This window comes from Hippoglossus stenolepis, chromosome 4 (assembly GCF_022539355.2).
Source record: "Hippoglossus stenolepis isolate QCI-W04-F060 chromosome 4, HSTE1.2, whole genome shotgun sequence".
Taxonomy (NCBI): Eukaryota; Metazoa; Chordata; class Actinopteri; order Pleuronectiformes; family Pleuronectidae; genus Hippoglossus; species Hippoglossus stenolepis.
Window position 1 is genome coordinate 18,906,461 of NC_061486.1, and position 14,946 is coordinate 18,921,406.

At 38.4% G+C, this 14,946-nt stretch overlaps 1 protein-coding gene across 4 annotated transcripts in view; it reads left to right on the forward strand.

The window, feature by feature from the left end:
• Window positions 1–1,719, forward strand: part of brip1 (BRCA1 interacting helicase 1) — a 40,631-nt gene extending 38,912 nt beyond the window's left edge. For all 4 annotated transcript variants that reach the window (XM_035154736.1, XM_035154737.1, XM_035154735.1 and 1 more), the window contains exon 20: window positions 281–1,719. In XM_035154736.1, the coding sequence (XP_035010627.1) occupies window positions 281–1,035 (755 nt within the window). In that variant the 3' untranslated portion in view covers window positions 1,036–1,719. The remainder of the gene's footprint in view (window positions 1–280) is intronic.
• The last annotated feature ends 13,227 nt before the right edge of the window (window positions 1,720–14,946 follow it).

Here is a 14,946-nt window from a genome sequence, read left to right on the forward strand (position 1 = left end):
AAGGTCTTTTGCATGCCTGAGTGGCGCTGGAGCGAGCTGATGAGCAGATGTTGGACTGTTGCTTTTAATTAAATCCCCTTGACCTTTGTTTGGGTTATATTGAGCGTAAGCCCACATTTATATGTTTCTTAATAAAATAGCCTTGGCAGCCATGTTGGTGTGTATGCCAGTCTCCATTGGTGGCTTTCTTTAAATGGTTATATTCAATTTAAAGATTAAAGTGCTCTCTACAAACAAGGATGTGTAATGATAGAAACTCTATTTTGTTCCCTTGTTGCAGAATGGTTGAAGGCGACACACAGTATCCCAGCAGAGCCGCTCGCACCAAAAAGAACAGCTCAGTCTCTCTACCACATTTTCAACTCCAACCCCATCAGCACCTGCTTCAAGAGGGCAATTTTTAAAGAAAAGCCACCCAGTAATCTCAGCCAGCACCTGGAGGCGCCTAATCATTCTGAACACAAGGAGAACCACGAGATCTCCTCTCCACAGAAGAACACTGAAGTGCCTTCTTGTCTTAAACAAGCGGCTGCAGACGCTTCCAGTGAAATCAAAGCGGAACCGCTCAGTCTGGCTCCCGGCCCGCCATCAGGAGCTGTCCCTCCCAGCTGTGAAAGTGAGGCAGACCATCCAGCTGAAGATGAATCAGATGTGGATGAGACCATCTTCTTTACTCCAGAACTTTTTGAGGGTGAAGATGGCGAAGTCGACACAAAGAAGGAGACGGGGACAGAGTCGCCTGCCAGGGTGGTTTCAGGGCCAGAGAGCTCTGCCCTGCTGTCAGAAGAACTTTTTAGCTCTGAGCAGGCCCAGGGGCAAGGGCAAGCCTCTGCTTTTGATGGACAGGGCGCTATTTCAGTCAGTAAGGAGAGCACAGAGCTGACACAGGGACGTGCAGAAGAGACCGGGGGACAGAAACAAGGTGAGGAGGGAGAGAAGGAGGAGGTGGACAACCAAAGCAGGCAGGTATGCAGTAGGCTCCGCAGGCTGTCCAGGTCCAGACACAAACTCCCTGCCACTCCAACAGGTAACTAACAATCTGGACACAAGGAATTCTGTTAACTAAGCAGAATATATAACATGGGATTCAAGTGCAAATACTGTGTTGAGTGCACAGTATGCTGGAAAATGTTTCCTCACTAGATATATGTATTAAAAACTGATCGCTGTGCAATGTAAACTGCATTATTCAATTCATGCTGCTGCGTTTCCTAAATCACTGTTTCACTGTTCATCTTTGAGAAATAACCAAGTATGTTGTACCTGCCTGAGGCAACTAGCCCTCTCTCTATTACTGTGTGTAGAGAACATTATGAGGCTTTAGCCAAGCCAGCTCCCATCTGGATGCAGCTTCTTATTCAGTGTGACAGAGCATCATACTGAGGCCATTAAGGCCTGTTCTCAACTAACCACCATTACTTAAGCTGCAGCACTGATTGAATATGAATTTTAACAAATCATTAAAATACAAAACCATGTACATCATCTGCAAAAAGCACGCCATCATTTAGGTCTGTTTTAATGATGTTGAGGCATGTTCCATGGATGCATTTGACATGCCTGATTGAACCTAAAACACGGACCTTTATTTGTTCAGTTTCAGGTCCAATTGTGTAGTTATGTGCTGTAAATTCAAGTGGGATTAGTGTGTGGGGTCCATCAGTCTAATAATTCATGTTAATTCTGTTCAGATACAATAAAATTAAATATAAGCTTTCAGTGTTTATTTCCATTTTTATTTTATTTTTCTCTTTTGAAATGTATCCAAGTTACTTAAAATGGAATTACCCAAGTAAAAAACTTTTAAACCTGATCAAGTTTTTCTGCACAGCTAGAAATTTTCAATCACATTTCTTTCAAAATAAATACAGAATATAAAGAATTTAGACATATTATTATAACTGATAGTAATCAAGGTTGGGGGGGGGCAGAAGAACCAATAGAGGCTTCTATGCATGTGCAGGTGCATAGGATATACTGTCTCTACAGGATAAGTTTGACATTATAAATTTGGTAGCATAATCTTTTCCCAACTGACATGAAGAGCTGGGTAGAGGACAGACTAACCAGCACAAAACTCATTCACAACTCTATAAAGGAAACAAGGACACAGTGCGAAAGAGAGACAAGGGCAACATGAACATAAAGAGGGGGGGATAGAGACGGACAAGGAGGAGGTTGGGATGGCTGGAGGACAAAGGTCCAGATTCACAACATCTAGAATGAGGCACTAACCGCCAGGAAAGGGACAGTGGTCCAGCACAGAGAGTCTGAGGGAAGAGAGAGAACAGGGAGATAGAGAGAGAGACTCACAGTTTGGACACTCAATATGCTGGAGGGACAACAACAAACAGACTCTGACTTCAAGAAAGTTTACATAGTTCAGTTTTTACTGAAACAGCCGCCTCCAAAGATGCCATTATTTGATTCAACGACCCGTTAAGAGTTTCTACATATATATTATGTATTAACCTTACTGAAGGTAGGATTTATTGCAAGATTGTTTTGTTAGTCTAGAATATTTTTAGCAAGGTTATCTAAAGACCTCGTAACTGTGTTTATCTCCACAATAAGTCCTACGAGCACGGATTTGACAGGGATATGTTAATACGTTAAATGATGTCATCGTCAAAAATGTTACTTAAATACAACAAATTATCCCAGTGACCTACACCACTCATTGTCAGAAAGGTTTCTACATTTGTTCTTGTACATTTAAATGTTATTTCACAGCATAATTCACTGACGGTAGTGCAGTGCATGTGTGATCAGCAGCTTATGGGCATATTTGATTGTTTGTGTATGAGGAGCTGAGGGGATTTAATCAAACCAATGGTAAATGCAGACTCATCAAATAGCCCAAGTTGAAGGGAGGCAGAGAAATTAGTTTAAACATGATTACACTGATGTGATTTGTCTCATTACAACGCAAACTTCAGTGTGTGATTTGCGTAGACGAGCAGAGTAGACAAGTGTTCCTTTAAAGCCTTTCTTTGCTCATCAACTGCTTCCCCATGACCCTTAAACATGCAATCGTGCATGAGTACTCGTTAACATCATCAAAACGGAGCGTGGAGAGGCCAGCGAATGTGTAAAAGCACTTAATAGGGAGGCCACGCTACTGAAAGACCCAGTGATGGCTCTTAATGGCTGCATTTTTCCCCATTGGACTAATTCAGCCTTTTCTCCAGCCACAAATCGTTAAAGCTACACTAAGAAAACATTTTAACAAAAAAAAAAATCCCGAAGTGAAAATTCACCAGAAAAAAGGCATCCATCCAAGCTAATGAAATCCTACAGATTGTTGGCCAAAAATAAAATCTGGCTTTTGGAAATAGTCAAGACTGCAAAACCGAAAAAAAGGTTTACAATGCTAATGTTTTCATACAAGGGAGTAACTAAAAAAGTTTTAGTTTTAGCATAATGTCTCAAAAGACCTTTGAGACATTATGATTTGTGAATATGGGCTATACAAATACAATTTTGATTGATTGATTGACTAATAAGTAAAAGTGCAGGAAAAAAGTGCAGAAACTTAAGCAGACAGACAGAGGAAAGAAGTCAGTTGTCCCTTCACGGTTGAACTTAGTCCAAATCCTCAGTTTTTTATTGCAGGGAGAAAATACATTAAATGACATTTTTTTATAAAATATAAACCTGGTGGCAGCACTGACACTGTTATTTAATCAAACACCAAGCACAGCCGAAATTAAGAAGAAATATTTATTTTCAGATATGTAGAGGTCGTATTCTGTTGCAAATTTATGTAAAAAGAATTCTACTTTTCAAGCTTTGAAAGAGGAATATATGAATTAGCAGCTATTTTCTCACATGATCTCGATCAGCATGGAGTAGCAAAGGTGTCAGAGTTACAGATTTTTATGTTCTCATTTTGTTTAAACAGAACTGTCCATGTTGGCTTGAAAGCTGAGTTTCAAAGTTCATTCTCGACCTTGGAAGCAGTTAGTGTGGTGCAGTGTATTAGTCCAGCCTCAAAGCAGCCATACTAAATCATGTTATATAGTCTCACTGGCACCTGGATCTGTGGTGTACTGCTGTATACACCTGTCAGTCTGTGATGCTGCTCAGTGCAGGTTTTAAGAATCAACAACATTTACTCTAATCACTTTGTACTACGTTCTTGTTTGTATTTATTTGTTAGAAATGTGACTTCATTTTTTATTGTCAGGTGGAGGCTGTGAAGTGAAGAGAGTAGGGAGAGTCACTTGTCAGCAGACTGAGCCCAGGAGCAGCCAGAGGAAAGACAAGGTCAGCGCAGGTCACGCTAAGGTTCTGACCCTGAATCTGAAGAGCAGTCCATCCAGAATCAGAGCCAGAAGAGCGCACAGCTCAAACAAAGACCGAGATCAACTGAATTCTTATCACACGCATCATTTTTCAGAGGATGACGGCTGGATATCCTCTCAACAGACAGAGTTCATCCTGAACCAAAGTGTAAACTCCAGAGTGACTGAGTCAGGGACATTTGTGGTTGTAAATGAACACAAAGCTTTTAGGAAAGTGCCCAGCACACCTGTCATTTCCACAGCAGTTGAGTTTGACATTGTGAGTCCAAAACAAGAAGACTGGGGTGATTGGCAAATAGCTGGAGCAGCAGAATGTAGTCCTAGTGGTCTTGAACTGGATGGTCCGGGAAGTCAGTGCACCAACCCAAAAGGTAAGTTCTGGAGACGGTGAACACCATAGTTAACACTACATCACAAAAATGTCTGCTGTGTCTTTTTCGATACCACCACTGGGAGGCGATAAAGTCTGAGATATAACCACTGAGTCAAAATGGCTTTGCTCAACGTCACTGCAAGTGAATTGTCCAGAAACAGCATGTGTATGTAAGGAGATGAATGAGAGAGAGAGGATGATACCACACTGTGTCAAAACAACAGTAAAACAGTGGCGTGATGTGTTGTTTACCCTGGAGTTGCACCAAATTGACTAAACCCTGACTAAGGGCTCAAGTGGCTCAGGTAATAAGATGTACGATGTGTCTCCACTTGCTCCTACTGTACACAAATGAAACCAAAATATCTCTGACTTGGATGCTACCATCTTCACTGATACTGGTAATTTAGGGGCAGAGTAGTTTCAGTAGTGATGAGACATTGGAGCCGCCGTGTCAAGTCCCATGATCAAACTCAAGACATCCCAGCTGTCAATCATGACTTTTCACCCAGTTTTTATATAATCAAATTACTAACTTAAACCAAATGTATAAGTACATGATCATAAATCATTGTGATAAATTCCTTAAATGACAAAAAACATCTGAAAATGTATCTGATGTGTACTCTGACTTTTTTAGTCAGGGTTGGGGGCCATGTCCCATCCACTAACATGGATGAGGCAGGGTTTATAGACTACACTACAGCCAGCCAGCCATGTGGGTGATCCAGATGTTTTTGCTTTACTTCAGGGTAGCTGTAATGTCCTTCTCTATATACAGTCATTGGGTTAAGTCATGGGAGAACCACTGCAAGGCAACAGTTACTGCCAGTGTCTAGAAGCCACAGAGGCTAACCATTTAGCACGCTAGTGAGGCAGGAAATGCAAATGCTGTTTGACTCAAAGTACAATATATAAACTTAGAATCCAACGAAAAATGAACTTCCCTGTCCTTCGCCACTTCTTAAAACATAAGCCAACACACATCACAACTTGTAAACCCAGAACTTCATTAGTCATTAATACCCCAGTAAGAGGGTTGTTAATTTGGACTTATCCTGTAAACCTGGTTAACTGGGTTTAGACCAGGTTGGTTATAGTCAAAAGCACAATCAAGGTTCCACTGCCTCAGGATGGTGATGTACTAACAATGTGCCTGAACACAACAGTTCCATGTGGGCTCAGATGGGCACAATTGTACATGTGCTGTTCAAACAGCTGGATGAAAAAATGACAGCAGTGCCTGTCTGAAACTAGTCCAGATACGATTGTTGCACTTGACTCTACTTTGCGGCAAGTGTAAGATGGAGCTCCAAATCGACTCTGTTTCTACAGCTGATAATGAAAGTGAACTGATGAGATGTAAATCATGAAATGAAGAGCATGTGTAGAAACCTCATGATAGATTTTTTATTTTGAACCATAATCCAGTAAAATGGTTTTGTGTTTTGCTGATGTGTACAAGTTTAGTTTAATGCTGATTTTTGTTTTAATATCATGCTCATGCAATATCATCATTTTACTTTAAACTATCCTGAAGCTAGTTTTTTATGTAGAATTGAAACCGTCTTTTTTTCCAATCAAGCTGTAAAAGTAAAGCGATCTTGCAAGCGAGAGCGCAGGAGATTTAACCAGACGTCACCAAAAAGAAAGGTACGTGACCAGTGCCCCTGAGGCAGGTCAGCTTCTATTACTTCTCACCCATGTGAAACATGTTCCATAATATTTAAAATTATATTTAATAATACAATGCTTTACTGAAAATGTAAAAGCATAAAGTATAGTAATAATGCTAATAATAATAACTTGGATTTATATAGCGCCTTTCAAGGGACACAGGGCTGCTTTACAGTTAGGAAATGAAAAATAGAGATAAAACAAACCATGGACAGACAATAATGGTAGAAATGCTAACTTTGGATGATAAAATATGATGAAATAATTTGTGTGATCAAAAGCTGTAAATATAGTAAATGTTCTCACAGATCAGTGCTGTGTGTGCTGCTTGTCCACCTCCCCCGTGGTATTTAGTCTTTTTCCACACGCACATACAGGATGTAAAATGTAATGATATGACTCATTAACATCCTGTGTGAACACTGAAAATCAAAGAGTATAGAGGAAAAGCTGGCAGTTAAAAGCAAAAAACACATACTTTACATATATTAAGAATAACATTGACATATAAAAAAAAGCACTTAGCTATTGCTCCAATAGCTAGGTGATGCAAAAGTAAGAAAGGAACTGTTAACGAACATTTACAAACAACACATTTTACATTTTGTGGACAGTAACTTTCACAAATCTCCCTGAATGCTGGGTGGCATTTAATTGGTCACTCCTCAAAAATGATTCTCGACAGACATTATTTATGATATAACATCCTGCTGGTGTTATTGCTAGGAATAAGGTATGTCATGTTCACCAGATCACTTTCTGTCATGCAGATTCATAAGACAACACAAAAACTTGAGACTAATGTTTTGTTCAACCTGCAGAGAGAGACAGAGCAGAAGCCGTGCTGTTTGGGACTCTACTGTTCTATGTGTGAAAAGGAACTACTTCCTGTGGCACATGGTAATTCCTGATAAATCCCTCTCACGTTTCACTTTATTTACCACAAATACACCATAACATCTCTCACAGTAAATACGCTTCATTTTGGCACTGTTTTAATTTTCACTATGACTTGATTGTTCAGGTGCATTTCGGCGGGCTGTTTGTGAATTTGACCATCTAGCGTTTCTGAGAAAAGTCAAGTGTTTTCCTGCAGCAATGACCCGCCGCTGCCAGTGTGCGGCACGTCAGCCAACAATGATGGACAACTCAGGCTCACTCCTGGTCGTCCAGAGTCTCACCTCACTAAAGGCCCTGAGGACTGCTCTTCAACCCTACTGTGACAACAGGCCAACAGGTTGGCTACTAGTTTGACTAAAGTACTATATAACACTCAAATCCTTCAAAATAGAAGGATGAACAGTGTTTTATAAAGAGCTTCCTACCACCATCATTAATATGTGTTTCAACTACATGGATCTGAAAACCTGATGAATGTGAATCCTACAGTACACTCAGTTTTACTTAATTCAAATATTAAATAGAATAGTGGCTCCCCTCTTTGATTAGTGTGGACCCAGACAGATTTAGGAAGAATCGTAATGCTTTTCATAATATTAGACAAGCATGAAATATAATCCAGGGAGTTCCAGGTACCTGTGTCCTGTCACTCGACACCAACAAGGTGTTTAGGGTCAGTTTTCTATACTGTGTTAAGGTTTTATACGCGATTCTTTTCAGCTGAAGTGATGGAATTTTGAATACGTGCTCTTCCCTACTGTTGTCTTTGTCAAGCCGCATACACATAATCAATCTAGGTTCCACCTGAGCTGCGCTATCTACTCTAAAACAGAGGAGGCCTTAAGTTCCCAAAGTTGTTATAGAACTACACCTCTATGTACATAGCAATGATCTCCTCATATCATCCTCCATGGGTCAAAAACCATCACTTACAGCAGGAGACAAATTCATTCTTCTATTCTGTCTTTAGTAAATAACTGCGAAAAATTAACTTTGAACTCATTTGTTAAACTACTATGTTAATACGGCATGGAGCACTGCACACCATTGATATGACAAGACTAATAATTCCATTTTGTTCCTGTGGTCAGTCAAGTTCCATGCACTTACATTGCTTCTTGTGAATGCAGCATATAACGCCATCTGGAACGCTGGGGAGTGCTCTGTCACTAGATTTCTGCAGTGCAACGGATGTTTGTCTCAAAGCCCTGATCTTACAACTTTAATCGCAGGAGAGATCCAGTTCCCCCGAGACATGACTCAAGATCAGGTAAACTTCATTAATGTGAGGAATATGTATACTGTAATAATTAAGAGATCCAGATTTCTCTTTAGACAAAATTACCATCTCTAAATTATGCTAAAATTTATTTAAAAAAAAAAAACAGAAATATCTGTAGCTTGGATTGTGGTTTGTGTTTTGTGTGTATTAAGTTTCAAAAGACAAATACTGAGCTGGGAGGAAACTGAGATTTGTGTGCATGTCTTTGATTCCACATCAGACTGTTGTCATATGTTCTAGCAAGCAACCACCAGGGGACAGAAACCTTAACCATGTGTGAGTCAGTAAGTTATTGTCAGTTTTTGTTTTTTTACATGTTTCATACATGCAAAGAGGAAAATTGCATTCTGCTTTTTATCTTTTTCTTTTTGAAACAAGCAGAGTACAACTGTTCTGCTTTCAACTATTTTTCTAAATATCCCTACTAACGAACAAAATACGTAGAAAACTAGGAGGGAAAAATGACAGAGAACACAGAAGGTAAAAAGAAGCTAAAAACATACAGGGTCCACTCTTCCTTTACAATAACAGTGACAGCATCTCCCACCAGCTCCCTGAGTTTGTTTTTATTATTTGCACTTGGTATCAAACAACAAAATGACAAGTGTTTCGATAAGTTGTTAAAATATAAAATTTAGATGATTGAATGTCAGTCATCAGATCTGAGTGGAGGCAAGGAAATAATGAAACTCAGATCTTCCTTTATATTGTGTGTCTGCTTCACTGCTCCAGTGTCTGAGTGGGAGGGAGATTTTCACTGGGTTCAAGTCTCTGAGGATCTACACCGAATCCTGTGAAATATTCATTTTTATCATTTCTGAGAAATTTTCAGGAATCTAGTTCCAAAACTCTGATCATTGACAAAATTCAGATTGTATATACAACATATGCATTTGTGGAGAATATTCTCACATTTATGTAACAAGCTTAATATCCTTGAAAGGTCCTTGAGATTGGTTTTAAATTTTTTTTCACAATAAATAAATAAACACACGAACACAATTAGTGCAATTCCAGAAAAAAATATATGTCTTGTTTTTACTGTGTCTCTTTTTTCAATGCAACATTCATTTTCACATGGATGATAAATAAGTGGGGTTACCTTATTGGGGCATAAAGAAAAATACAAATGAATAAATAAGTTAATCATATAAACAGCACTTATCCACACACACTATATTGGATAAACCCCACATTTGGTAATGGCAAAGAGGTTCAAAGTGTCTTTGAGTGTATTGTCCATCTACCTACTAATTCCACAAACGACTATCTGTCTATTTGTCTGGAAGTGCAGTTGTGATTTAGACTTATAGTACATTCAATATTAATACAATTTGAATAAACAGGCGACAGCGCTCTGTAGCAGGCGGTGGGGGCGGGGCAGTATGCCTTCAGTCTGAGGACTGAATTGAACATGTCTTCTTCAACGTCCTCTGATAATACGACAGTGGTACATAACTGGATTAAACCAGGGGTCAAAATCACCGCCAGATCATTTTGATAATTTGATTATTTTGACTGACACAGATTTTCACGTGTCGGAGGTGCTGAACTTCGTCATGGCAACAACATTCATAGAATCACTCCCTCTTTAGCAGCTTCTTATCATGCTGAATTAAATGCTAAATGATCTGTATTTAAACAGCGCTTTTCTAGTCTTTATGACCCCTCAAAGCGTTTTACATTACAGTTTTGCTATCCACCTATTCACACACATTCATACAGTATGCAGGCAAGCAGCACTTTTTCAGAATAACACTTTCATCTTAACCACACACACGAACAGTAATTAAGCAAATTTGGTTTCATTTTCTATCCATACACAAACCTTTTCATGCTGGCTCTCCACAGCACAGACTTAATGCTAAATGATAGAGGACAGTTGATAGCTATCGAGAAGCCCTATATGCAGCAAGTGTTTTAATTTGTCTTAGCCCTTTCCTACATACATGCATACATTTGGCAAATAATAGATGGTGAATGATCAACTGACCCAGGGACACTAGACCATGTATTTTAGTTTTTACGGGGCCTTCATTTAAGGCCATATAAATAAGGCCCCATCCTGTACAGTGTATTCTCCACTGAAGTGATAAGATGTTGCACAACTAGCCAGGCTGAGACACGTTCTTTTCAATTCTTTACAATGTGTTTTCAATATGACAGATGGAGGTTACATTCACACACACACACACACACACACACACACACACACACACACACACACACACACACACACACACACCAATGTGGTGATCGGGTCGTCTGTGGTCTACAGAACAAAACATAAAGAAATGACTGAAGTCAAGGGAGTTAAAGCATGTGTTCAGCAAAGTGACTGTTCAGTTTCCTCTTGTTGTTTGTTACTTGTACAGAGCAGACACTTGCTGTGCCAGGAGGCATATTTCAATCAATAACCCCTCCCACCCCTTCATAATCTGATTTACAGCGGTAACAGAACAGAGGCACAGTCCAAAGTATCACAGCTTCCAGGGGTGCCTGAGCTGGTTTTAATGGCCTCAGTGATTTCTAAATCCTTAAGCTGCTTTTTAATCATTTGGTTTACAGACAGGAGATGCCTCTGTGCTACGTTGTATCTGTTAAAGGCATGAGCCCAATGTTTCTGTTAGTATGAAATGTTAGTATGACAAAATACATGCATCAGATTTTTTATTTACTGAAAACCAAAAATTCAACATTTCTCACAACAAACTCTTATAGCATTTAAGATAAAGCAAATCTATAGATATTGCAATTCTGTTAACAGCTTTTTCCCATTATGTATGTTAGTTTTTAAATAACTGATATAAAAGTTAAGCATGTCATAAATAACTTTTCTCTATTTATGACAATGTGTACATAAATGTTATTTGATGAATCTGGTAAGACGGTATGTGAGTAGGGCAGTATTTATGTTATTTGACAAAGATTTCTATATTCAGTGGAAATCTTGCCGGTTCATTTTGGCTGCAAACGTAAATATTACACACTCTAATGTATTGTTTTATTGTGGTGAACAGAAATATTCACTTTAGTGTTGGGCAGTATTCTTTGCTTTAAATTAATCAATATATTTTTCCCTCGTGACTGCTCTTCAGTTAATTAATCCTGACTCTTTAAATCTCATTTCTGCAACAGTCAAAACCGTTACAGTTGCAGGATGTAACCAGGAGTAACTGTATTGTCCTTTTGTTCCAGCAGACTTTTTTAAACGTCAAGCACTGCTGAGATTATCACTGCGGCCTGTCAGATTAACAAGATTAACCCCGATGGACCGGTCAATTCAGGTTAAACTGCAACTTTCCAAACTCTAGACTTTCAAATCAACTCTCATCCTCCTAGAATCTTGACAAAACAAATGTATCTTAAATATGATTGATGAACAACTGAGACATTGTAATTTTCCTATGGTAATTTTCCCACTGAATATGTTAGTAACAGTAGTAATTGTATCATACGAATTGTATCTACGAATGTTTTGTTTTAAAATGCTGATCTGAGCGAAGTTAGTTAAATTGATTTAGTTAAATCTGAGACTGGTGTATAAATATACATATATATGGACCTTGCTGTTGTTGAAAAACTAATTAACCTAAACAAATTTTAAAGGAATAGAAATATTTTTGCAGAACCACAGTTTCCATGCCATTTTATTTTCAGAAATGTTTGGAAGCTCAGACTTTGATAGGTGGTAAAAATAAACTGAACACCAACACTCTCCCCATTTAAATGTATGATTCACGAAAATAGACAAGTTTACAGATATACATATAAAAATACATGTATGTGATGAATCATCATTTGACGTAGAAGTGGAGCAGCAGGGCATGCTCCCTTACAAATCTCATTACATTGCCACTTTTGTCAGGTCATCTCTTGCCACTTCTTTCCTAAGATCTGCTCATTATTTATGCACATCTCTCTTTGTTAACTATGACAATTAATGTGCAAAACAGTTAAATAACTCTGCACTGGGACAAGATCTTCATAAAATTGTAGCAAAGGGAAGTTGTGCATGTAATCAAATAATTCCATCAGACATTAAGTTTTGATAATGGACTTACCATGGAGTCTCAACATTGTGGCCATCTGGATCACAGTGTGAATCTAACAAAGCCCATCGGCCCAACACACATCTCTGCCCCCCTGCTCTGTGCTGCGGGGGCTTTGGGAAACACTCTGGTCCACCTCTTTGACGCAATGTTTTTTGGAGGCCCGCATGATGCGTTTCAAGTTCCTGCTGTTCAGCTGTGAATTTGACAGACACCATATTGCATGTAAAGCTTTGGAGTCTGTCTGGGTGCCGTTGCCAGACACCCAAACTCCAGTCTGCATGCAGCCAGGTTAACTGACTCCAACACTCTTGGCGTGGGACATGACACACTAACAACAACATTACTGGCATCATCGACCACTGTCATTCAGTCCCAGTCCTCAATGTCATAACCCCACCTCTTCAATTATCTTTTATTGTATCTGCGTCAAAATGTGTTGCTTGTCGTCCCTCTAACACCTGCCTTCATATCTTCATAGTTGTCATAATCATCTACATTAAACTGTTACGCTTGTTCAGATAATGGGACGGCATGTGTGTTATAAATGTTCTTTGTTATAGAACAGATGACGCTTGCCAGTTCTAATATGGTGACCTTTAAAGAAATCTTCACGCCACAGTGGATATCAAAGGAAATTATTTTCATTTGACTGATTTATTTGTAGCACATGATGAATTATCTTATTTTGTACGCTGACACAAAAATAGATGAAACTTAACTCTTGGTTTGATTTCTGCTTTTACAGAATGTATCATTACTTTTAAGGGGATTTATATCATAATGATAGGTATACAAAATCTGTTGTTTCAAAAGCAGAAACAATAAATATTCAGCCAATACTACAATACTGGAGCTCTCAAACGGACAATCAAATCTGTTCTTTGACACAGTCCCAGTACCAAATGGGAATTATAAACAAAAAGGGATGTGGAGACTAAAGCCAGTATCATCCACAGTCATATTTCACCTTTCTTTACATGGCAGTTGTAAAAAAAGTGGATCATTCATTCAAAAAATGCAATAATTTTGTGTTTTGTTTTTGTCAAATACTAAACTACTTGTCACTGCATGTTACTTTACAACGATTTTCTGATTAGAATATCAATTAGCAAAGAAAATAATAAGTACAAGCAGATTATTTTGCACTAAAATACAAAGGTTCACATTAAAATCAAACATGCTGTTCGCATATAACAATATTGTATCAAAAATATGTGATGTTTTTAGGTATCCTTGCTGTGTATAATATCACATTAAATGTTGATTTTAATTTCTTATTTCTATTTCTATTTCTAACTGGACTGTAACATTTAAAACCTGGACATTTCAAAGGCCACACTGAATAACATCAGGTGTAAATCAAAACGAAATGGATAAGGGAAAATGCTAAAAGAGGAACGTCAGCTCACGACAGCACAAATAGTTTTGCATGCCCCGTTACTTTTAATGAAACATGCAAATGACTCTTGTGTATTTGGAAAAGCAAAAAAAAAATGGCAATGCCATATTTCTTGTTTGATAGCGTTGTCTCTATTCGCACATCCTATTAAAAAGAAATAAACAGCTTTGGTCAGTGTAGTGCCTTAAGTGAATAGCTAATGAAATTGATTTCTTTAAGCGTATATAGCCTGATAAGGATTGCTTGACCGGATCATCTGGTAGCAGAGGGTCTTTAGCAATCTGTCTACTGGAGCAGCTGTTAGAACTTGGCTTGAGTCATAGGTTTGGAGCTCTTTGGATAATAAACCCAGATTTATTTCAGAGGGTTAGTGGAATTAGACACCTAATCGTCCTATGTGGTTTTGTAAGTTGACTAATCTTGATATAGACATCCATTGTTTGGGCTCGTCTTAGTGTTCTTACACCATAAGCTAGTTAATTCTATAAGTGTGATTGTGGCAACCATTTGTCAGCTAAAAGCCTGATGCCTTTTTAGTTGTGCATATTGTAGTAGGGTCTCAGCAGGAGAGCATTAAAGTCAAGCAATTAGCCATTTATGCACCGTTCTTAACTAATTTATAGAAGAACACTGGCAGAGATAAGAAACTCAGATCCATTAAACTACTTAACTTCTTTGTAAAGTACATGTTCATGTAGTATGATTAGTAGTTGTTGTCTTACTTGTCTAGTTGAACATCAAGTTGAACATCCATCCCATATCCATATTTGAAGATCCTTTTATATATGAATCTGTGCTCTAGTTTATTAATATTGGTCATTACTTAAATTTCACGTTTCAACAACTAATTTTGATTTGCTAATACAAAGCTCAGAGGGGTAGGAAATAACTATTGATTTGTGATTAGCTATGTCATTATCCTTTTTTCAATCAATATAGTTGAACTACCTAAT